This window comes from Notothenia rossii (genome assembly GCF_949606895.1).
Source record: "Notothenia rossii genome assembly, chromosome: 4".
Taxonomy (NCBI): domain Eukaryota; kingdom Metazoa; phylum Chordata; class Actinopteri; order Perciformes; family Nototheniidae; genus Notothenia; species Notothenia rossii.
This window is the reverse complement of record NC_136902.1, coordinates 38,346,928-38,370,312: the sequence shown is the minus strand read 5'-3', so window position 1 is coordinate 38,370,312 and position 23,385 is coordinate 38,346,928. Positions and strand designations below refer to the sequence as shown.

At 41.6% G+C, this 23,385-nt stretch overlaps 1 protein-coding gene across 7 annotated transcripts; it reads right to left on the bottom strand.

Annotated features, from left to right (window-relative positions):
* Window positions 1-6,452: 6,452 nt before the first annotated feature.
* On the bottom strand, window positions 6,453-22,910 carry LOC307035776 (uncharacterized protein). Of its 7 annotated transcripts, XR_013807183.1 has the most exons (8): window positions 21,818-22,900; window positions 21,543-21,636; window positions 21,318-21,412; window positions 14,741-14,867; window positions 13,060-13,143; window positions 12,440-12,500; window positions 9,090-12,357; window positions 6,453-8,040 (listed from the first exon to the last, which is right to left on the bottom strand). XR_013807183.1 is itself a non-coding variant. In XM_079675477.1 (4 exons), the coding sequence occupies exons 1-4, from the start codon at window positions 22,008-22,010 to the stop codon at window positions 14,848-14,850; spliced, it is 402 nt and encodes a 133-aa protein (XP_079531603.1). In that variant the 5' UTR covers window positions 22,011-22,900; the 3' UTR covers window positions 13,565-14,847. The 7 variants fall into 7 exon arrangements, 4 of the variants coding, with proteins under 4 accessions (XP_079531603.1, XP_079531602.1, XP_079531600.1 ...); XR_013807182.1 differs by having other exon boundaries at window positions 14,741-20,981; window positions 21,318-21,636; window positions 21,818-22,910; XR_013807184.1 differs by lacking the exon at window positions 14,741-14,867.
* Between the last annotated feature and the right edge of the window lie 475 nt (window positions 22,911-23,385).

Here is a 23,385-nt window from a genome sequence, read left to right as displayed (position 1 = left end):
ATCCCAGAGTCGCGTAAGTGATATCATAACGGTTTTCCTCCACTAAGAGATAGCTAAGATCAGCACCATATAGATAGAATCTATCTATATGGCGCTGGCTAAGATAAGATAACTTTAACAAGATGCCTGTGTGCTTAGTACCAGGTTGTTATCATATCAGCAATGGGTCTTGCTCGTTATTTCGCTTCCCGTCTGATGAAAGGACCAGGAGTGGCTGGATCAAGTTAGCTACCTTGCTAGTAGCTTGCACATTAGTTAACATTACTGCCTTGTCATTTGTATTAGCCTTAACATGAAGTGCCAGTATTTCGTGAACCCTTTGAAGAGTACTGTCACACCGGTGTGATCATTCTATAATACACAATTTAAGCCCGGGGGAGAAATGCTAACGCTACATTAGCATCTGCGATCTTTTTTTATCTGCACAAATGGTTGACTTTAAACATTAAAAAGACCAGGCAGTTCCGAGAGAATCAAAGGAAGGAAGGCAGGTAGGCAGCTTTGCATGACGTTCTTCTGGACGTGTTTCATTGTGGTGATAGTGAGGGTAGGCAATCCTTTTGTTGACAAGACAGTAGTGATGGCAATCTTGGTGACGTGTGTTGTTCTGCTAGACCGGAGATGTAGTTCATTGAGCGTTTCACACAAACAAATGTGTTACTTCACAGTTTTACAACACATTTTTATTTTTTTTACTTGCAAAATTATCTTTTAAATTGACAAACATTACACATATGTGTAATTCGTGACACAATTCAAACGGGATCAAAAGATAATCTTTCTCTCTCCATTGACTTCAATACATAATTTTTCCGAAATAAGGTCCAATGGGGGTCCACCGGAAGGGGAGGGACTTCGCCACTCTATAAATACATAACATTTTTTATCTCTGGAAGCCGTAGCGCTGTAAAAAGCACGACCAATCATTTTAGCAGTCTCGGTTAAAATAACTGGATGGCCTACCTGCCTGTCAGCCTTCCATCTGTGCACAAACTTATCTCGTGCCCTCATTGGTCATGTGCGCGTTCATGTGTGTTGGATGAGGGGCTCTGTAAGGAAGTCTGAAGGAAGAGGCAGATTTTTTCCAGTTGTGTATTTTCAAATTCTAGCGCACTCAAGCTGGTTTCTCCATTCTTACCTACCCTACCTTTAACTCTTTTTAGGGTGCAGCTATACGTTTTATTTATTTCAAAGTGGGCCCATTTTAATTATATTTGTTTTCCTTCAAATGTGCAGAGGACTCCCCAAGTGCTGTGTTTAATTTATTTTAAAGTAGGCCTGTGTATTATTTTTAAATCTCCTTATAGGAGTTCTTTGTTTCTTATTAGAGGTTAACAGTTTTATATAATGTAATAAATAGCCTAATAAATGCAAAAAAACTGTAGTTTTTGTCTGATATAACAATAAATACAACTTTATAAGCTATCAAGCTATGAAATAGGTTTTGCGGCTCCAGACAAAAAATGTTTTCGAAAAAGGAGCAAAATGGCTCTTTTGGTCAAAAAGGTTGCAGACCCCTGCCCTAATGTACATTTGTTTGTTGGTTGCTCCACCCTCATCTGTTACTGGACATTTTAGTCATGTGATTTTAATCACACGGCATCACAGCTTGTGTTAACAAGCTTGTTATACGTTCTTTTCACAAGAATTGTTGTTTGGTTCGGTTAAATAAATAATTTGTCAATTTCTTGAATTTCTTGAAATATGTTTCATGAATTGCATTACCTGTAGCCAGCGTCATATAGAGAGAGAGTTACGACAATGGAAGTCCAAAATGCTTGATCGTCACGTGGTTCATGGAGACTCAGATTGTTCCCGGAAGTTCGTGGCGGGCCGTTCGAATGCATTGATAACAGGAGATAGAACTGCGATTTTTGGTAATTAGTAGTCAATAAAGGTTTTTATTTGCAATATTTATACAACATATCGATATTTGTATGTAGTTACATAAATATGTTTTAAAAAAAGTTTAAGTTTAAGTCGCTAATATTTGATGATTGAGATAAAATAAGTACTTTAGATAAAATAAGTACTTTATTGATACCAATTTGGGAAATGTTTGCTTTGCAACAGCAAAAGACAATCGAAAATGTAAACATCCATCCATCCATCCATCTTCTCCCGCTTATCCGTGGTCGGGTCGCGGAGGTAGCAGTTCCAGCAGAGAGCCCCAAACTTTCTTTTCCCTGGCCACATCAACCAGCTCTGACTGGGGGATCCCAAGGCGCCCCCAGGCCAGCGAAGAGATATAATCCCTCCACCTGGTCCTAGGTCTACCCCTTGGTCTCTTCCCAGCTGGACGTGCCGGGAACACCTCCCTAGGGAGGCGCCCATGTGGCATCCTAACTAGGTGCCCGAACCACCTCAACTGGCTCCTTTCAACGCGAAGGAGGAGCGGTTCAACTCCGAGTCCTTCCCGGATGACCGAACTTCTCACCTTATCCCTAAGGGAGACACCAGCCACCCTGTGGAGAAAACCCATCTCGGGCCGCTTGTACCCGTGTTCTCGTGTAAACATCTTAAATAGAAATAAAATAGCAGAAAATATACAGTGGGGCAAAAAAGTAGTTACAGTAGTCAGCCACCAATTAAAGGCCTCTCACCAATGAGAGAGGCCTGTCATTTTCATCCTAGGTACACTTCAACTATGAGAGACAGAATGGGGGGAAAGAATACAGGAAATCACATTCTAGGATTTTTAATGAATTAACTGGTAAATTCCTCTGTAAAATAAGTATTTGGTCACCTACAAACAAACAAGATTTCTGGCTCTCACAGACCTGTAACTTCTTCTTTAAGAGCCTCCTCTGTCCTACACTTGTTAACTGTATTAATGGCACCTGTTTGAACTCGTTAAAAGACACCTGTCCACAACCTCAAACAGTCACACTCCAAACTCCACTATGGCCAAGACCAAAGAACTGTCAAAGGACACCAGAAACACAACTGTAGACCTGCACCAGGCTGGGAAGACTGAATCTGCAATAGGTAAGCAGCTTGGTGTGAAGAAATCAATTGTGGGAGCAATTATTAGAAAATGGAAGACATACAAGACCACTGATAATCTCCCTCGATCTGGGGCTCCACGCAAGATCTCACCCCGTGGGGTCAAAATGATCACAAGAACGGTGAGCAAAAATCCCAGAACCATACGGGGGACCTAGTCAATGACCTGCAGAGAGCTGGGACCAAAGTAACAAAGGCTACCATCAGTAACACACTACGCCGCCAGGGACTCAAATCCTGCAGTGCCAGACGTGTCCCCCTGCTTAAGCCAGTACATGTCCAGGCCTGTCTGAAGTTTGCTAGAGAGCATTTAGATGATCCAGAAGAGGATTGGGAGAATGTCATATGATCAGATGAAACCAAAATATAACTTTTTGGTAAAAACTCAACTAGACGTGTTTGGAGGAGAAAGAATGCTGAGTTGACTTAATGGGCAGGCGCCATCTTACCTTAAAGAACTCATTATACCCTATTGTCCTACTAGGGCATTGCGTTCCAAGAATGCAGAGTTGTTGGTTGTTCCTAGAGTCTCTAAAAGTACAATGGGAGCCAGAGTCTTTTCTTATCAAGCTCCACTTTTGTGGAATCAGCTTCCAGTTTGTGTTCGGACGGCAGACACCCTATCCGTTTTTAAGAGTGCGCTTAAGACCTTCCTTTTTGATAAAGCTTATAGTTAGGGCTGATTAGATTCAGCCCCTAGTTTTGCTGATATAGGCTTAGTTTGTCGGGGGACATCTTACTTCTTCCTTCTCTCTGTCTATACCTGTGTACTCTCATGTTCCGATTAACCCAGCTTCCCCAAATTTCTTTCTTTTTGGTGTCTATATACGCCGGGATCCGGAGTCATGGATGATCCTGCGGTCCTGTGTCATGGATCGCGAGTCCTGGATCTTGAGTCGTGGATGTGGTCCTGGATCATAAGTCCTGGATGGATATACTCATGGATTCATCTTCCTATTATACACACATGCATTTCCAAACATTTGGACTACCTATGTTGCAAATGTATTATCTTTTCAATTTACACACGGCATCTATTGCACGTCTGTCCGTCCTGGGAGAGGGATCCCTCCTCTGTTGCTCTCCCTGAGGTTTCTCCCATTTTTCCCTTTAAACTGTGGGTTTTCTCTGGAAGTTTTTCCTTGTACGATGTGAGGGTCTAAGGACAGAGGGTGTCGTATTGTCATACTGATATTCTGTACAAACTGTGAAGTCCACTGAGACAAATGTAACATTTGTGATATTGGGCTATATAAATAAACATTGATTGATTGATTGATTGATTGATTGAGTTGCATCCAAAGAACACCATACCTACTGTGAAACATGGGGGTGGAAACATCATGCTTTGGGGCTGTTTTTCTGCAAAGGGACCAGGACGACTGATCCGTGTAAAGGAAATAATTAATGGGGCCATGTATCGTGAGATTTTGAGTGACAACCTCCTTCCATCAGCAAGGGCATTGAAGATGAAACGTGGCTGGGTCTTTCAGCATGACAATGATCCCAAACACACCGCCCGGGCAATGAAGGAGTGGCTTCTTAAGAAGCATTTCAAGGTCCTGGAGTGGCCTAGCCAGTCTCCAGATCTCAACCCCATAGAAAATCTTTGGAGGGAGTTGAAAGTCCGTGTTGCCCAGCGACAGCCCCAAAACATCACTGCTCTGGAGGAGATCTGCATGGAGGAATGGGCCAAAAATACCAGCAACAGTGTGTGAAAACCTTGTGAAGACTTACAGAAAACGTTTGACCTCTGTCATTGCCAACAAAGGGTATATAGCAAAGTATTGAGATGAACTTTTGTTATTGACCAAATACTTATTTTCCACCATAATTTGCAAATAAAATCTTTAAAAATCAGACAATGTGATTTTCTGGATTGTTTTTTCTCATTCTGTCTCTCATAGTTGAGGTATACCTAGGATGAAAATTACAGGCCTCTCTCATCTTTTTGAAGTGGGAGAACTTGCACAATTGGTGGCTGACTAAATACTTTTTTAACAGCTATCTTACCTGTTAACATATACATGTTAGCAGTGGCGGCCGGCCCATAGGGGCGATAGGGGCGCCGCCCCTCCTCTTCCCACATGTTTGATGGTCATTACAAATTTAAAATAAATAAAAAAATATATTTCCAAAAAATATATTTGTTTTATTTTTATTTTTAAAGAACAAGGTAAATATTATATAGTTGGTATCAGTCAAATGTATAATCTACAATAAAATCTTGTTTAAAATTGTTTTACGATGTCTAAAGTTACTGATAAGTCACGTGTTTCCTGGCTGGCCACAGCGTGTATCATTACCCTCTCTCGTCCGGGCGGTAGAAAGGAGCCCTCAGCCAGAGCAGCAGCAGCCAACAAGCTGACTGTTGCTATCTGTAAACTATGCCGCCGAAACATAATTTCAGCCAATCAGCGTCGTCAGATCTGATGCTCAAAGGGCGCCCTTTCAGCGCCCTGGCCTGTGTGTCTGTGAGTTGTTTGGGCTCGTATCCAAGGTGAGGCTACAGTAGTTGTCTGCAGGTGTAGACTCCGGTGCTAGTGGATCGCCGGAGCTGTAGATTAACATTTACATGCTTATTGTAGTCGAAAGGGCAATAGAGAACCTCAGTGACGCGTCGTAAAACCCGGAAGTAAACTTCTTCCAGTTCCTTCGCGAAAAACCAATGCAAATTCTCCATAGGATTTTGGAAAATAACTCGAAATAAGGTCTGTGGTTGAAACACATTTAAGAGAGGGATCACGTTTTGTTCAGCCGGATAATCTCCACATGTCAACCCTACTTTTATAATCTTTGAATCATAAATCTAGTCGCCAAAAGCGAAATGCTAACGTTATGCTATAAACGAACTACAAGCCAGTACAGCAGCAGGGTCGCATGACTTCAACGTCACGCCAACTTAAGATCGTTTCAACTGACTTGCATTGAAACTGCACTTTGAACACTTTAAATATATTAACATTTTAAACTGTATACCCCGGTTATCTAGGCCCGTTTTGTTTAATGTATACCACGTTTATCTAGGCCCTTTTTGTTTTATGTATACATGTCACACTGTGGGAAACGATATTTCGATATTTCTGGATGTATAACACATGTAGAATTTTTGACAATAACGCTGAATTTGACTTTCGCGTGCTTGCATATTTTAACAAAGCTTTTCATTTTAGCCACACTGAATTTAACTAGAAGTCATGGCTGTGTCAATTACCAGTCTGATATCGTTTTACAAAGATGACAAGAAGAGTGTAGATAGAGGAGAGAACCACTACAAGTCAGGACACGTTACAGTGCAGCCTAGATGAAGGTGTGCTTACCGGTGTTGTCAGGGCTAGCATGAGGGACAACGTTTATAGTTTCGGTGAGTAGTGATAGCAAGAGTACCGTTAACCTAGAGTTAAATTATTCACATTAATTCCCATCAACAAATCAATTGTTTGTGTCACATGAAATCTTTATTAGGCAAGGCAAGGCAAGTTTATTTATATAGCACTTTTCAACACAAGGCAATTCAAAGTGCTTTACAAAAAATGAAAGACATTAAGAAAATGGCATTTAAAATCAGTCATTAAAAAGAAAAGCTAATAAAATAAACATTAAAAGAAAAAATACATGGATAAAAGTTACAGTGCAGTCTAAGATATGAATAGTTCAATTAAAAGCAGCGACAAAAAGAAAAGTCTTCAGCCTGGATTTAAAAGTAGTAAGAGTTGCAGCGGACCTGCAGGTTTCTGGGAGTTAGTTCCAGATATTTGGAGCATAATAACTGTACGCTGCTTTACCATGTTTAGTTCTGACTCTGGGGACAGAAAGCTGACCAGTCCCTGAAGACCTGAGAGATCTGGATGGTTCATCATTTAGGAGGAGGTCAGAAATGCATTTTGGTCATAAACCATTCAGTGCTTTATAAACAGCAGCAGTATTTTGAAATCTATTCTTTGACACACAGGAAGCTAGTGTAAAGACTTCAGAACTGGAGCGATGTGATCCACTTTCTTAGTGTTGGTAAGGACTCGAGCAGCGGTGTTCTGAATCAGCTGCAGCTTTCTAATAGATGTTTTAGTGAGACCTGTGAAGACACCATTGCAGTAGTCCAGTCTACTGAAGATAAAAGCATGGACACGTTTTTCCAAATCCTGCTGTGACATTAGTCTTTTAATCCTAGATATGTTCTTTAGGTGATAGTAAGCTGATTTAGTAACTTTTTTAATGTGACTGTTGAAACCAATAACTAATTTAACTCGCTGACAAGAGAGCCCACCTCCGAAGATCGTGACTGGCTGAGGGACAGACTCGGGGGCAGGTTCTCAGGAATTTCTTGGCTTCTCTCCCCCGAGCCAGAAGAGGAACACTACAGCTTGGAAACACTTACTGTTCCTGAAATTATCAAATCTGTTGGGCATCAGGGACCTGAGGCAATTGTGGCAAGCATGGCATTGTCTGAAGAGCAACAGAGGGCAATTCAGGTGGCTACCACTGGTCAGCGAACCAACCCAAACTGGCATTTGTTCAGGAAAGGAAGGTTGACTGCCAGCAACTTTGGAGCTGTCCTGAGGTCAAAGCGTGTGACTGCTTCCTTTATTGCCAGGGTGCTAGGGCAACAACAGGCCCTTGATGGTGTTTTGTCTGTACAGTGGGGGACTATGAATGAATGTGAGGGCGTCAGGGCATTCACCACTGCAACTCAGATGCAGGTCCATGAGTCAGATTTGTGGCTCTCCCTATCAGGATTGTTGGGGGCATCTCCAGATGGTCCGGTAGGGTCTTCCGCTGTGCTGGAGGTAAAGTGTCCCTAAGGAGCCAGGGAAATGACAATTAGTGAAGCATTGCAAATCAAGGGCTTCTGTGTCAGTAAGGAAGGAGAAACATTCAGCCTGCGTGAGGAACATCCTTACTGGCACCAAGTGCAAGGTCAGCTTCACCTCACTGCAAGGAAGAAGAAATACAAAAATTGTGAATTGTTCTTAATTTACATTTACTCGCCTTTGCAATGTTGTGGTTGTTAGAGTGTTAGGTTTCCTGTCAGCTCGTCTGTTGGGAAGATATAAAATATTAGTTTCATGGAAGTCACACCGTCACATATACTGTAAGAGCATTAAGACATACAGTACATAGGCTAAAACAAAACATCTAAAGATATAACCTTGCACTTTGATAAGTCTCGTGAACATTTTCACTATTTTGACATTTTTATAGATGAAAATTGAACTAAAGAAATAAATGCAGGGCTCTCAAGTTTTGACAGAGTTCAGAGTGAGATTTTGGCAGCGGTGTTTGGTACTCCAACTTCTGGCTCCCCTCAAAGTTCGCATGAAGCCCTCTGTATCGCAAATGTCAACGGGGGGGGGGGGGGGGGAGTGCTAGTGGAGTGCACGCGTCCCAAAGCCTAGTTTGTTTACAAAATTGCGGCGCAACTTGGTGGGCGGTACCCTGGAAAGAAATCTCTGCGTGAGAAAATCTCTGCGTGAGAAATACAAGGTGTGGCGTGTGAGCGTGTGAATGGAGTGAACTGCGTGTGTCTCACGCCGAATGCGTGACACTTGAGCGCTCTGTATATGGTAGATTAATCCATATTGAAAATAGGTGTCAGCTGCTACACTAATTATAATAGTTATATTTCTTAATTAATTAAGATAAGATATTACTGTATTGATCCCAATTTGGGAAATGTTTGTGTTGCAGCAGCATAACAAGAAAAACAAAATATAAGTTATTATATATACAAAAGTATGTGAGGGATGGAATATTAAATTGAATATAAATGTAAAATGTACATGTGATTTTACGTCCAAGAGAAGCTATGGAGCAGAGAGTTCTCTGCCAGCCAGAGGTGATTTGTTATTAGTTCAATATGTCACACTGATTTCCCTGACTACCATCTTTAGTTACATGGTGAAACGTTATGCTGCTTGTACGAATAAGACTTATCATATAAGCCACACAGGTTTTAATAGGATGTATTCATTATCTTTACTTATGTTGCGGTCTTTTCAGCAGCGCCATCTCTATAACGGCGATACAGTCACTACCCATTATTTACATTTCACCGTGACATGGACAAAAATGTAACGTCAGCTTACCTCATGGCACGAATCCAAACTCTCCTTTGGAAAACATTGTCCGGGAAACGATAGAACAAGCACGTTTCATGCGAAGACCTGTGGCTGCAACCCGGAGCAAAGCAACAAACCATTGCGTAGCTAACTAGTAGCGCTAGCTTTAGCTAACGTTAGGCAACGAAACGAACTGCCGAGTAAAATTGGAAAACACTGATAATTAATTATTCTATAATTTGTAAAACTACGGTGTTAAAAACGACAATTTCAAAAATACAGATTCTAATGGTCAGATATAGATATACAGATAATAAAGATAGGCAGGTACTTGCTTTCAAGCAGAACACAGGGGAAAACAAACTTAGCGGGAGTGTTTACGTGTTCGGCGTAATGACGTACAACGGCCTCGACAATTTCTGTAGTCCCATTCAGCCATCCGGTAACAACCATCGTTTTTCAGACACGTAAACTCTTCAAAAATCCCCAGTGGGGTCACTGCTGATGTATTTAATGTCGTAGAAAAAAACGTGATTTACCTCTTAAATTTGTGTCAACCAAAGACCTTATTTCGAGCTATTTTCCAAAACCCTCTGGAAAAAATGCATTGCTTTTTGAGCAAGGAACCGGAAGTGCTAAAAATGCTAACTTACTTCCGGGTTTTACGACGCGTCACTGCGGTTCTCTATGCCTGTAGCACCATGGAGCATATGTGTGGGCTGGACCTGTATTTTACAGGAAAGGAGTGATCAGAGGGTCGAGTTATTGATTCTTGTTCAGTTTTCATCTTCCTCACCCTCTCAGACTCAGAGTTGCGCGCGCTGCTAAAAGAGACGCGCTACCATGGAAACCAAACAATGGTGTAGCTGTATTAAAGTCTGAGTGGAAACAGTTGTGAGTAAATCTGTTTTTCTCAGAAATCGGGAGAAATGCGGGAGTTTCCCGCGAAAATCGGGAGGGTTGGCAAGTATAACACACACACACACACACACACACACACACACACACACACACACACACACACACACACACACACACACACACACACACACACACACACACACACACACACACACACACACACACACACACACACACACACACACACACACACACACACACACACACACACACACACACACACAGACACACACAATGTTCGTATTTAGTCTCCTGATTTTAAATGGGAATTAATTCATTTGAGTCTTCCCAAAACACCAGTGTTCTGCAGTTCCCCCCCCCCCCCCCTCCCCTCCAACATCACCAGAAGTCATAATTTAAGGCAGGGGTGGGGAACACCCCCGGGCCGTATACGGCCTGCGAGACCATTTGCTACGGCCCTCGAGGTAATTTATAAACACACGCAAAAAAGAAAAAAATGTAAGAAATCTAAACCGCCAAAAAATTAAACAAGCGAGTGCCTGTTTTTCCTGGCCAAGGTCAGGGTCCTTGAACACAACACGAGCCTAACGTGTCATCACGTGGTATATGTGTCGTCTGACAGGGGTGCAGTTCTTCTGACGGAGAGCACCAGAGCGTTGTACCCATAAAGAGCCGGACACATGCCGCAGTATTTTCGTGGCTGTGTCTTTAGTTGTAATCCCAGTGGCGATCTGTTCATCTCTCATACTGATAATACAGTCAATAACTTTGTTGTTATTAGCATCTGGTTAGCTAGCTATGCTAACGAATATAAGAAGCTTTTTCTACAACCAGTGAGGTAAAGGCACAATTGTATATGATCATTATAGTTATAAAAAAACAAGATAATAAAGTAAACCGGTATAAAATACTATATGACAGTAAATATTTGTTTTTATTAATAAACAAGAATACAGTTTGAAAGGGGAGTGATTTGTAAAATATCCATAAAGAAAAATAAATCTGCTTACAGTTCTGTTTCATATTGATGTTGAGAGATCTATCCATAGATCTCCTAATGTTGCTCTCAAAGTGCACCAGATTGATGCTTTTAACTTCAACATTTAAAAAAAAATCTCGGGGGAGCATGCCCCCCGGACCCCACTGGAGGAGGTGAGGACCCCCCTAGAGGAGGTTAGGTCCCCCCCACTTAAAGCAGTCCACATGGATAGGAAACTAAATAATTTTGCACACATCTGGTGTCCAATATGCTTTCTGTTTTGGTGGTCATGCCACAACCGTGCACGTGAATGCATGCACGAGTCATGGTAAAATATCTGGATTAAGAGGTTGCTTTTTCTTTGCACGGCATGAAAGAAAGGCGAAATGAATGGGCTGTGATTTTAGTATTTTTAAGCAGAGGTCAATAATTTGTACGGCCCTCTGAGGATGTTGAAAAAATTGAAATGGCCCTTGAGAGGAAAAAGGTTCCCCACCCCTGATTTAAGGGGTCATTTCTCAAAAAATCTTTCCGGGGGACGATCGCCCAGACCGTCCTAGTATGGTTTTGTCACCATTTCCATAGCCCCACCAAAAATATTTTCCACCAGCCGCCACTGCATGTTAGGCTAACGTTGCCTTGGTTAAAGAGCCTGTTGTTGTTGTTGTTTATTGCTTTGAATTCTTTAAAACAAACATTATCTTCTTAAACTTGTATGGTATTCAGAAGCATCACATCCTAATGTTTATTGATATATTTAGAGGGAGGGGATGGGAAGGAAGGCTTCAAAATTCAGATTAGATTAATTTCTACCATTTCTTTAGTTCATGGTGGTTTCAGTAATCCTATGGTAATTGAGGACATAAGTAATCTAAATGACTAATGTAATCTTTATGACTTTCAGAAAGGACAGGAGACCGACAGGTGCCTATCAATGAGTCAAAGGACTAGCAGCAGCAGCATAATGATGATGATGTTACATGTGTAGCTTTAGGAACATCCCTTGTAAATAAATGGAGTTCAATAAACATTGAATAGCATATCATGCAGTTTGTCTGTGCCTTTTCCTCTGTGTTGTCCTGGCATATAGTCTCCCCCATGGTTTGCTGTGCTGCTTGGGGATGCTCCAAGCGCTCAGAGAAAGGAGTATGAATGTAAAGTTTCCCCACTGACACAGAGAGGGGGAAAGAATGGCTGGCTCAAGTCAGCAGGAGCAATTTAACTATCACAAAAGACAACAACAGCAACAACAACATATGTATAATCATATTTTTCACAAAACGAAGACCACACCATTGGGAAGCTTAACTTCTGTTTAATCAAAATAAGGAACAGGGAGAGGCTTGCAAAACTCTGGGAGTTGAGACTCAGGTGCAGGGTGAGGGTCTCATTGCAGGTCTTCCAGCTCCATTGAATCCCCCTGGGGTTCTTGTGCTGAAAGAGGGAGACAGGAGAAAGGGTTAGATACATCTAGCAACCTATAGGATGGGAAATTGCTGACCTATTTTAAACTTACCTTGTGTTTTCCCTCTCACTTAAGTCCCTCTCCCTTTGCCATCAATCCAAAATCAGCTGAGCTGCAACATAATAGAGACAGGTAATAATCAACAGAATCACAAGGATATTATATGACTCTCCTAAAAACATTCACTCATAAATTACGTTTTTGTTTACTGTTTGGAAGTCTCAAATATGCACTCTAAATCCATATCAATAGTGATGTATCACAAAAATAGCTCTCTTATTATTGTGTCACGTTAACTATGTTATACTAGCTTGAACTCCAAAATGGATATCCTCATTTCACCACCTCCACCCACTACAATCACACGCCCCAATGTTATATTTAACTAATATGTAACTCCCACCACCCCGGATAAAAGCATGTTAAGAACCCCTTTTTCTCTAATTCCACAACGTTGGATGAAATAACATTAAGAGAACGGATTAATAGGCTGTTCATGGTTAACGTGTGTTGCTAACTTTATCCGGTATCCTTGCCTAATCTGTTATCTGTAAACGTTCCCTATATCTACTGATTTAGGGATAATCCACTAAAATCCTTTAATGAACATGTTAATTTGACTCAGATGTGCTGATAATATCCACAATATAAATCTTTAAACGTCTTCTTACCTTTAAAAGTCCATCACGAACAGTCTATTATGCTGCAACCAGTGGCGGCCGGCCCATAGGGGCGCTAGGGGCGCCGCCCCACCTCTTCCCACATACAAAAAAAAATATTACAAAAAAAATTCAATAAAAAAATATATATTTAAAAAATATATATTTTTATTTTTAATGAACAAGGTAAATATCATACAATTGGTATCAGTAAAATGTATAATCTACAATAAAATCTCGTTTAAAATTGTGTTACGATGTCTAAAGTTACTGATAAGTCACATGTTTCCTGCCTGGCCTTGCCCGTGGCATTAGTTTATCATTACCGGGCGCCGTGCAAGGAGCCCCCGAGCCAAACAACAGCAACCAGCACGTTGCAAAAGTCTCAATAGTAAACTGTGCCGCTGAAACATAATTTCAGCCAATCAGCGCCGTCAAATATTTTGGTCACGAGGGCGCTCACGTTGGCGCCCACGTTCCTTACGTGCGTTGACGTGAGTTGTTTTCCGTGAGTGACCAAGGTGACGCAGCAGTTGGATGAGAATGGCTTCGTGTGCAGGTGGAGTCGCCGGACCTCGGTCCGCACCCAATTCCGTGCAAGAGCTACTCTCCAATCATTTCGAAAGCAGAAGTTTGGGAGATAAATTGATAATTAAAGACCTTGGACCGGACCAACCCGATTTGTGCATAACACAGAATGCTCGTGAGAAAAGCAAATCATATACGCAAAGTTTCACACGTAGCTGGTACACGAGAAAGGCTTCGCTAGCTGGATGCAACAAGGTAAATGCTGTCTTCTGTTTTCCATGCTTGCTAATCAAACAGCCGGGGACAGATACGTTGTGCCCGTGGACTGTGAAGGGGGTAAATGACATGAAACATTTGTCCGAAATAATTAAAAAGCATGAGTGCACGAAGGCACACATGACATGTACCATTAAGCTAGCCATGCTAGGCAAAGCTAACATAGCCGCGCAGCTAGATCAAGGTTACAAGATCTCAGTAATAAAGCACAACGAAGAAGTAGACAAGAACAGGCACGTCTTGTCGAAGATTATTGATTGTGTGACATTTTGTGGGGGCTTTGAACTGGCTTTGCGTGGCCATGAGGAGACTGACACGTCCGACAACCCCCAGCGTCTTTCGGGGTTTAGTTAACCTGCTGGCCTCGTTAGATAGCGTCTTGGAGGAGCACCTTAAAACGGCTACCGTTTTCAAAGGCACCTCAAAGACGGTGCAAAATGAACTGTTGGACTGCATGTTAGCAGTTACTAAAGATCACATTCTGGAGGAGGTCAAAAATGCCAGTTATTTAGCTATTCAGGCGGATGAGACCACTGATATTTCCACCCACTGCCAGTTAGTCCTTGTGCTACGCTACATCGATCCCCATAACAACGTCTAGGAGCGTTTTTTTGAGTTCATCCTTCTTCAAAATGCGAATGCTGACACAGTTGCCACCGCACTGATGGAGAGGCTGGGCACTATACTCCCCGATGGACAACAGGGCAAACTAATCGCTCAAGCCTATGACTGTGCAGCGGTGATGAGGGGAGCTAAAGGTGGAGTTCAGCGGAAAGTGAAGGGTGTTTACAGTAGTGCGCACTACATCCACTGCTATGTGCAACAGCTGAACCTCATTATGCAGCAGGCAACATCCCACATCCCCAAAATAAGTGCATTTTTTTCAGACCTTGGTGGATTTGCTGCATTTTTCTCCAGGTCTTTTAAGAGAACTGCGATCCTGGATCAAGTGGTGGCACACAGACTTCCTGGCACTTCCACAACACGATGGCACTTTCACAGTCGTGCTGTTAACACTGTGTATGAGCAGAAGGAGAACATCCTGAAGTGTTTCAAGACAATCAGAGACTCAGGTGACTTTGATCCCATAACAGTGAGAGAAGCTGGGGGCTTTGTGAGAATGATGGAAGATGAAGTTTTTTGCTTTTTCCTGACATTGTTCCACAACATCATGCCACATGTAGACATGCTGTTTAGCCAACTGCAGAAGAGGAACATCGACTCTGTCTACATCAAAGGACTCATCAAGAGGTTCACCAGCAGCATACAGACAATCAGGTAAATCATTATTTACAATGGCTGAGATGTGCTTATTATAGAAAATCTGTGAAACCTAAATGTGATTTAGCTAAACACAATAGACCAACTCATACATACTTGTTTAAATATCTGAAACAGGCTTACTGGAAATGTATATATTATATAACGTTTATAAGGTGTATCTCTGACTACTATTTAAAATAGTCAAACCTAATTTGTCAATTCTTTCCACAATGAGTAATTGTACATGGTTACTCGTGGTTTGGATCAGGGACTCCATTCCTCCTGATGGATCTGTGCAACAGCCGCCCACAACAAAACGGAGGGGACTTGGACATGAAGAGCAACAGCGGTTGGCTAGAGAGGTAAGCAGTAATAGGAACGTGTTCTATGACCAAAAGCTCCTTTCATAATATAGGTAATTTCATATCACAATAATGATACATTTCACAATAAAGCCCATTTTCTGCAAATTCAATAAATAGATAGGCTAGTTAAAATATCCACATAAAAGGCCTATTGCTTATTACATTCTGAATTGTATACACTTAACAAGGCCTAAACGGCAAAAAGTGTCCCACAGTCTCTACATTTCAAAGGGGATCAAGACAGATCAGAAAAGGTTTAGGCCTCCAGAAGCAACCACAGTGGACAGAAAGGGCCCAACAATAAATGAATGAAGTGTAAACATAGTCATTACATGTATATATTGTAGTGACTTAATTTTAAACAGTAATATTGTTCTGTTGACGCTCAGATAGATGTCCTGTTATTCTGATAGGTTCCATTCGCAAGAAAGCTCTTTGTTTGTTACACATCGTATAGGGAACACTAATGACATTATGACTGATAGATGTGAAAAGATGATTCTGTTATTTATTATGTCTTGATTTTTTCATTGTGCATTATTTCATAGGTATGTGATACCATACTGAGTCACGCAAAGGAAAGATTTTCCTTCACCAAACACCTGATCAGCGCCACCCTCCTGCAAGGAGGGAGACCTGTTCGAGCAACATAGCCAAACATTCCCTGAAGCAGCGCTGAAAACAACTGTTGAGGCCTACCCTCTACTGGACAAGGCAAAGCTCAAGACGGAACTGTCCCTCGTCTATGACACTGACCAGTTCAGGGCTTGCAGTGGTGCTGTTAATCTGCTCCAGTTCTTTGTTGACAACAATCTGCAGGAGACATTCTAAGAGACTGTCAGTCTTCTGAAGGTTCTTGTAACCACACCGATGGCTACAGCTGAGGCAGAGAGGTGCTTTTCCACTCTGAAAAGGATCAAGACTTTCTTGAGGAACAGCATGACACAGGATCGCCTGAATGCTCTGGCGATGCTGTCAATTGAGAAAAAACTAATTAGCAGCATTCCTGACTTCAACACCAGAGTCATTGAGAGGTTTGCCACTCAGAAGGAGAGAAGGGCAAAATTCCTATACAAATAAAGACACACACACACACACACACACACACACACACACACACACACACACACACACACACACACACACACACACACACACACACACACACACACACACACACACACACACACACACACACACACACACACACACACACACACACACACACACACACACACACACACACACACACACACACACACAAACACACACACACACACACACACACACACACACACACACACGACCCTTAATAAATAAAATGCGTTTTATTAGAGAGACAATAGACCCTTTTTGTGTTTGTACACAATGATGACGTAGAACGTATGCGCGCGCATTGTGGCAACAGAAGGATGACAGAGATAAACAGCTTGTCAAGCTACGCAAGGGGATTATCTATTACAGATCGTGAATGTTACCTTAACAAGTTGACTTTGACAAATGGTGTCCGATTTCCAGATCCGTGTTCTATTGATGAGTGGGTTGAAGACGTTAGCAAGTGGCCGAATATACAGTGGCCAGATATATATACCTATTTAATTGAGAAACCGAGCGTGTACACCAGAGAGAAATTACGAGCCTATAAATCAGTGGATGCTTACGAATACGTTGTCTGTGGTCATGTACAGAACGTAAAATACCATGACATAGACTCAGAGTTTTGTATTTTGAGATCAGAAATTCTCCCTAGTCAAAGACAAGGACACAAGACAACGATGTATGAGGCTTGGGTCATAATCAACCAACGAGAAAACTACGTCCTCACAGCGAATTGCACCTGTATGGCGGGGTGAGTAGCCTATTATTTGGTGTTGTGGGCTTGTAGTTAACAGTTCAGGGGTGTGTTACTGTCCTTTCAGCTGGCTATTACTCTCCTTTCCATATCAAAAATCGTATGCCTTGCCCTGTAACTTTCTCATCATAACCAGGGTTTGAAACTAACATGTTCATGAACAACAACACAGTGACAACAGGGTTCAAAATGTCAGCAGCCAATATCATTCGGTTACATTCAAAACCTGATTAAGCTTAGGATACTCACATGTCTAGTAAGTTAGATGTTTACCTACTTCATAGCCAGAGCCGAGATTTGTCTGAGAGCAAATGTTACTTTCAAGCCCAGTATGTTTATTATGATTTTGTGAAATGTCAGGCTTGGGTCATGCTGCAGCCATGCAGCTGCAATATTATTCAAAGTTGAGCTCTATGTTAGGATGGGAAGGACAGAGAAAGCAGTGGTTACTTCTGGAGTGTGCATGTGGAAAGACATCAGCAGGAAAGAAGTCAGACCAGCTCCATTGAGGGAAATCAGCTTCCACAAACCAAAGAGGCTTGGCAGGCAACTTCCAGCAGCTTCAACATCTGCTAGGAAGAATAGTATCACAGCCAGAGGCATGTAATAGTTGACAGAGCCTAGATAAGTTTCCTTTTGCCATAGTGCATTTAATTAATTCTCAGGATTTCTCCTCAGTGTCTTGACACCATAATGTAGCCTGAGAAAGTTGTTACTTGGTGATGCAGAGATGAAAAGGCCTACCGACCAACGTGGCATCATGACTTTTTGTAAACATACACGCTCAGTTTGAATAGTTTCAGTATCATTTGTTATGTTAGTTTGAATATGTCTGTCCTTTTGTCTTCAGATTACTGATTCTAGAAATTCGATTGTTTGTTATCTACAGCTTAACTGGTCTGATTTTAGAATAATTCAGTCATTATTCTTAAAATGTGAACATTATGCAGCACACTAATTGTGTCTTTTTGTTGCTCTATTATCAGTGTTGACAGATGATGACATCCGGGAACTGCTGGATGTGTACCCAGGTGCTGCAGTGCTGACGAGCCTGGAAAACAGTGACACTGCATTGTCTGACACTGATTCAGAAGAGCATCCAGACTTACCTGAGCCCTTGACTGCTTTATTTGATGCAACACTCCGGGAACTCTCACCACAGGAAATGAAGGTGAAATGTGAGGATACATTTCACAAACTAAAAACTACACTACAACCTCAACAATGTGAGAAACTGGAATTTGTGACACGGAAACAGTCAAGGTCAAATGAGTGGCAGACCTATAGGGCTGGTCGGATCACAAGTACCAAATTTCACCATGCAGCCACAACTGACAAGATCAGCAAAACATACCTAAATGGTATAATGCAGTACAACAAAACAGAGTTAAATGTCCCATCTGTGCTCTGGGGTCAAAACATGGAGGAAACGGCAAGACAAGCCTACACTGCATTTATGTCGCAAAGCCATCCAGATTTCAGCATCAGCTCATGTGGCTTAGTAGTGCAACCTTCTGAGCCACACCTTGGATCATCGCCAGATGGGATAGCAAGATGTACCTGCTGTGGCAAAGGGGTGGTAGAGATCAAATGTCCCTACAAATACAGGAATAGCCTTCAAGGATGTACAGAAGACAAGCAGTTTTGTCTGGACAAGTCATTCTCTTTGAAACATTCACACACGCACTACTATCAAACTCAACTTCACATGTTTGTGTGTGGTGTTAGCTACTGTGACTTTGTGTTGTGGACTAAGGAGAAGTTCATTGTGCAACGTATCCTAAGAAATGAAGAGTTTCTGCAGGAGGCTTTGCCAAAAGCACATGAGTTCTTTAGCTCGAGTGTGTTGCCTGAATTACTGACAAGAAGACATGATCCTGTCTTGGTGTCACAGAGAGCCTGCGAATACTGTGAAAGACCAGATTTAGGTAAAATGATCATCTGTGTCAAATGCAACAACCACATTCACTACAGTTGTGCACACATAAAAAGGAAGCCAGCAACATGGTTATGTAGGAAATGTCTGAGAGTTGAGGCTTGAATGCCTTCATGTAGGAGTGGGCAATATAATGTATTGTATTGTGATAGGAGACCAGATATGGTGTTAGATGTCGGTTATGGATTGTCTTTCCCTGGTTGTTAAAGTTGCATTACAGTTGAAACAATGAATTCATCATCAGCCTTTTCTTTACATTTGATGATGTTATTGACAGCTGTGTCTAGATGCACTTCAGTGCAACAAGATATTTTAAGTTTTATTCTGTAATGCTATATATGTATCCATAGAGATCATTTGCGACCTAAAATTATTATTTACTGTTTACAGCATACAGAACCAGTTTGATTCTAATATATTGTACATACTCCTACTTTTTATGTTGTTAATGTTTAGTGGCACTTTAATGCCACCTGAATGGAATGAAACTCTGTTAGTAACAACATTACAAATAAATGTGATACTGCACTCTGAATTGTTGAGATAATCTGGGGGGGAAAGGACCATTAGACACACCAGTGGCAGCCAATGTGGGGAGGTTTATTAAAATGCATTCAGTTTTAAGTACAGTAGGCCTATATACATGTTTTACAAATGTAAAATCACTTTATAAGTCATACATGGTTATGTGTAACTCATTTGGGAACAACACTCTTACAGAGGTTTGTGAGGGCACCACATACAATAACAACATCATCTAGTATGTCAACCTGCGACAAAGGAATAAATGTTTGTAAAATCTTAAAGTTTTTCCACCGACCAATAACTCGCTCTACATGGATCCTCACACGAGAAAGTTGTCTAGATGTGTCCACTTCCTGTGCAGAAAGCTGCTTCTTTCCTTTTGTGAAATGAGGGATACGAAGGGTTGCACCATAGGCCGCAAGCTCATCTCTGATGAGAAATCCTCTGTCTGCTAAAACCTCATCCCTAGGCTCCAAAGGTTTGAGGAAACCTGACTCCTTAGTGATCTGCTTGTCTGAAACCCGTCCACCCCACCCAGGAGACAGAAAGGAAATTGCACCAGCTGGAGTGATGCCGATCAAATATTTAATGGTGTTGTTGTGTTTATAGTTTGACCATGTCTGGGCCCTGGAAGTCAGATTACTGGGTCTAGCTATAAACATTTCTGTGCAATCTATTATGCACCGGCATCTTCTAAAGTTGCGCTTGAATATTTTTGGCATATTTTTAAGTACTGCACCCTTACTTGGCCATTTAATAAGTGGCTTGAGGACCAAGGCCATAGCAGGGACCCAGCTCCGCAAAATATTTGATAAGGTGGTTTTTGATACCTGAAATCTATAAGCCAAGTCAGTATTAAGTAGGCCCAACCTTAATTTCATCAATATAATCAATAGGTGGTCCTCTACTGTAAGTTTGTTGTGAATTCTTTCTACGCTGCCCATCATTTTTGTAATCAGCCACTCAAAGACCACAGAGGTCAGTCCTGTGAGAAAAATCAATTGTCCAATGTTGCACTTAACAGTGGTGTAGGAGAATGTAGATTTTTGCAGCTCTTCTTTCAGCTTTACATTTTCTGCTCGTAGTGTGTCAAACTCCTGTCGCAGGTTGACATATTCCTCCTGAAGTTGACTGTATCTCAGGTTCAGATCATCGTACTCTCTCTTTGGAACTGGGATATCCTCTTCAGCTTAAATATAGAACTGTGAAAAATTAGCATGTGCTGCAACCAATGCAAACAAGTTTACAATTCAGGGGTTCTCACACATTTTTACCAATGAATTTTCAAAACTTTTCCATGACAGAAGAGAAGATACATTATCGATCCCAGGGGGAGATTTTTCCTCTGCATTTGACCCATCCAGGGGCCAGTGTCCACGTCACACACAGACATACATAGCAATTGGAGCAGTGGGCCTGGCAGGAGCACACACACACACTAGGAGCACATTGACTCTTTCAGTGAGGGTGGGAACCCTGACAATCAATCAGTTAATTCTAAGATGATATATTCATATATTCATACCAGGACAATGATCCATGCTGCATTCTTGTTCTGGAGTTTCAGAAGTAACACGTTGATTTACTGCAGTGTCAGCTCTCCTCCTTTTCCTATGGTACCTACAGTAACAGCAGAAATTCATAGTTAGACTAATCCATATCTCAAAACAGCAGCTGTAGGCACCAAAGCTTATGCAAGAGAGGAAAACAAAACAAAAAACGACTGAGAGGATGTCAACTCTAATCTTACCTGTCCATCTTTGCATTTGGGTTCTGGCTTTGTTTTGTGTACATGAACACAGATGGCACAAAATCAGGACTACTAGAGTCCAATGATGCCTCGTCTGCAAAAATAAAACACAAACACGTTTGTTTAGCCTAGCAAGCTACTAGGCAAATCTAACACCAGCTTATCAAACTTTAGCTGCATTCGATTATTATATTTACATCATACAGACAATCACTATGTAAATGTAAACAAGGCTCTCCCGTAAAATCAAAGAGTAGGCTAGATAACCTCATTACCTGATATAAAGTGGGCGCTGCAGATGCGAGCATTTTTGATTATGTCCTCATTCCAGTCCACACGTTTAATCGCCTGCAGCCACAGACGCCGCCGGTTGCTCTGAAATGGTCGTGGTCCTCTCGGAATCCTATAAAACTTTAGTCCGCCGGTGGAATAGCGATTCGTACAACCGTATACGCAACAACCAGACATGTTGATGCTGGGTACAGTTTGTAAATGCTTGCTAACCAGTTGCTACCTCGTCTTTGTCATTCAGAACTGCTTGAAAACAACACCACTTCCGTTGCCCACATGCGCGCTGTTAGAAATTAAAATCAATGTTTTGATGGTATAATGTAGCTTAAACATACCGTCAGTTCAAACGCTCTTTTATACTGAAAAACCAGAAATTCTTGTGCACAAGCAGTTAAGCTTTTATTCTGAAAATCCTTCATCTACGGTTAGCATGTAGCATGTGGTTAATATACGATTTCCTAAAGAGGTGAATTGAGGAGCGAAATGACTTGGTGTGGTGAAAACCGAAACCTACTGATTTAACACTACAACGATAGATGTCGAGATATTACCATGCTGAATATTAAATGAAGGTACAGTTTATTTGAATACATTATTGTTTACAGACGAGTAGCATGTGACAACATCCGGAATGACCGGCAACCAAACGAGCCGAGAAGTATTGTTTAGAGTATTGATTACAGCGTTTAGAATGTGTTAAATGAAAAGTGATGAAAGAGAATATGAGGAGAAACGGCGTGTTAAGCATATATTGAATGTGAAAAGAACCTATCCTCTGTTTAAATGCAATAACGGACATTGGAGACGAGGTGAGCCGGCTGGCGGGGAGGAGCCAGCAGAGGATATATATAGCAGCGCCGGAGGAGAGATCCGGTGTCTTCTTCTTGCTCAGGAGAACCGGACCACAGCTGTTTGTCTGACGGAACAATATTCTGTCTGTAACACTACCGCGCCTTTTTTAATTAAAGTATCCCATTTGAATCTTTTCAGAGACTCCATTTAGTCTCATTTTAAAGCTTCTCTCCTGGACGCGAGAATAAAGAACACATTTTAACAATTGGGGGCTCGTCCGGGATCTCGCAAAACCGGGAGAGACTACAGCAGGCTGCTTGCTGGACCCGCTGGCATCCGTTCAGCACACAGAGAGCTCAAATCAACTAGGTATGGAGAAACCTGTTATATCGAATTCTTCAATAGTTAATGTAGGACAATGTTAGTTATGTGTGTTTGACGGCGGCCAGCGGATCCTGAAAATAGCTGTGCAATTTAAGTTAAAACAAGCCTAAATTGATAAATATTGGTAGCCTACCACGTGGCGTTGCTTTGTTACAGGCAGGGTGAGTTCAATTTCTTTTTTTCTATTTAACCCTGCATGCTATTCGTTTGTCTGTTAGTACATGTCGGCTAGAGGCCAATCACTATATGTGTCTTTTGTGGCGTTTTACGTTTTACGTGAATGGTTTTAGGCCAAGCAGTCGGGACTGCTTGAGGGAAAGACACAGCCAAAGTTTGAAGCTAAGGTTATTGGAGTGAGTGTTTTGTGTAACAACAG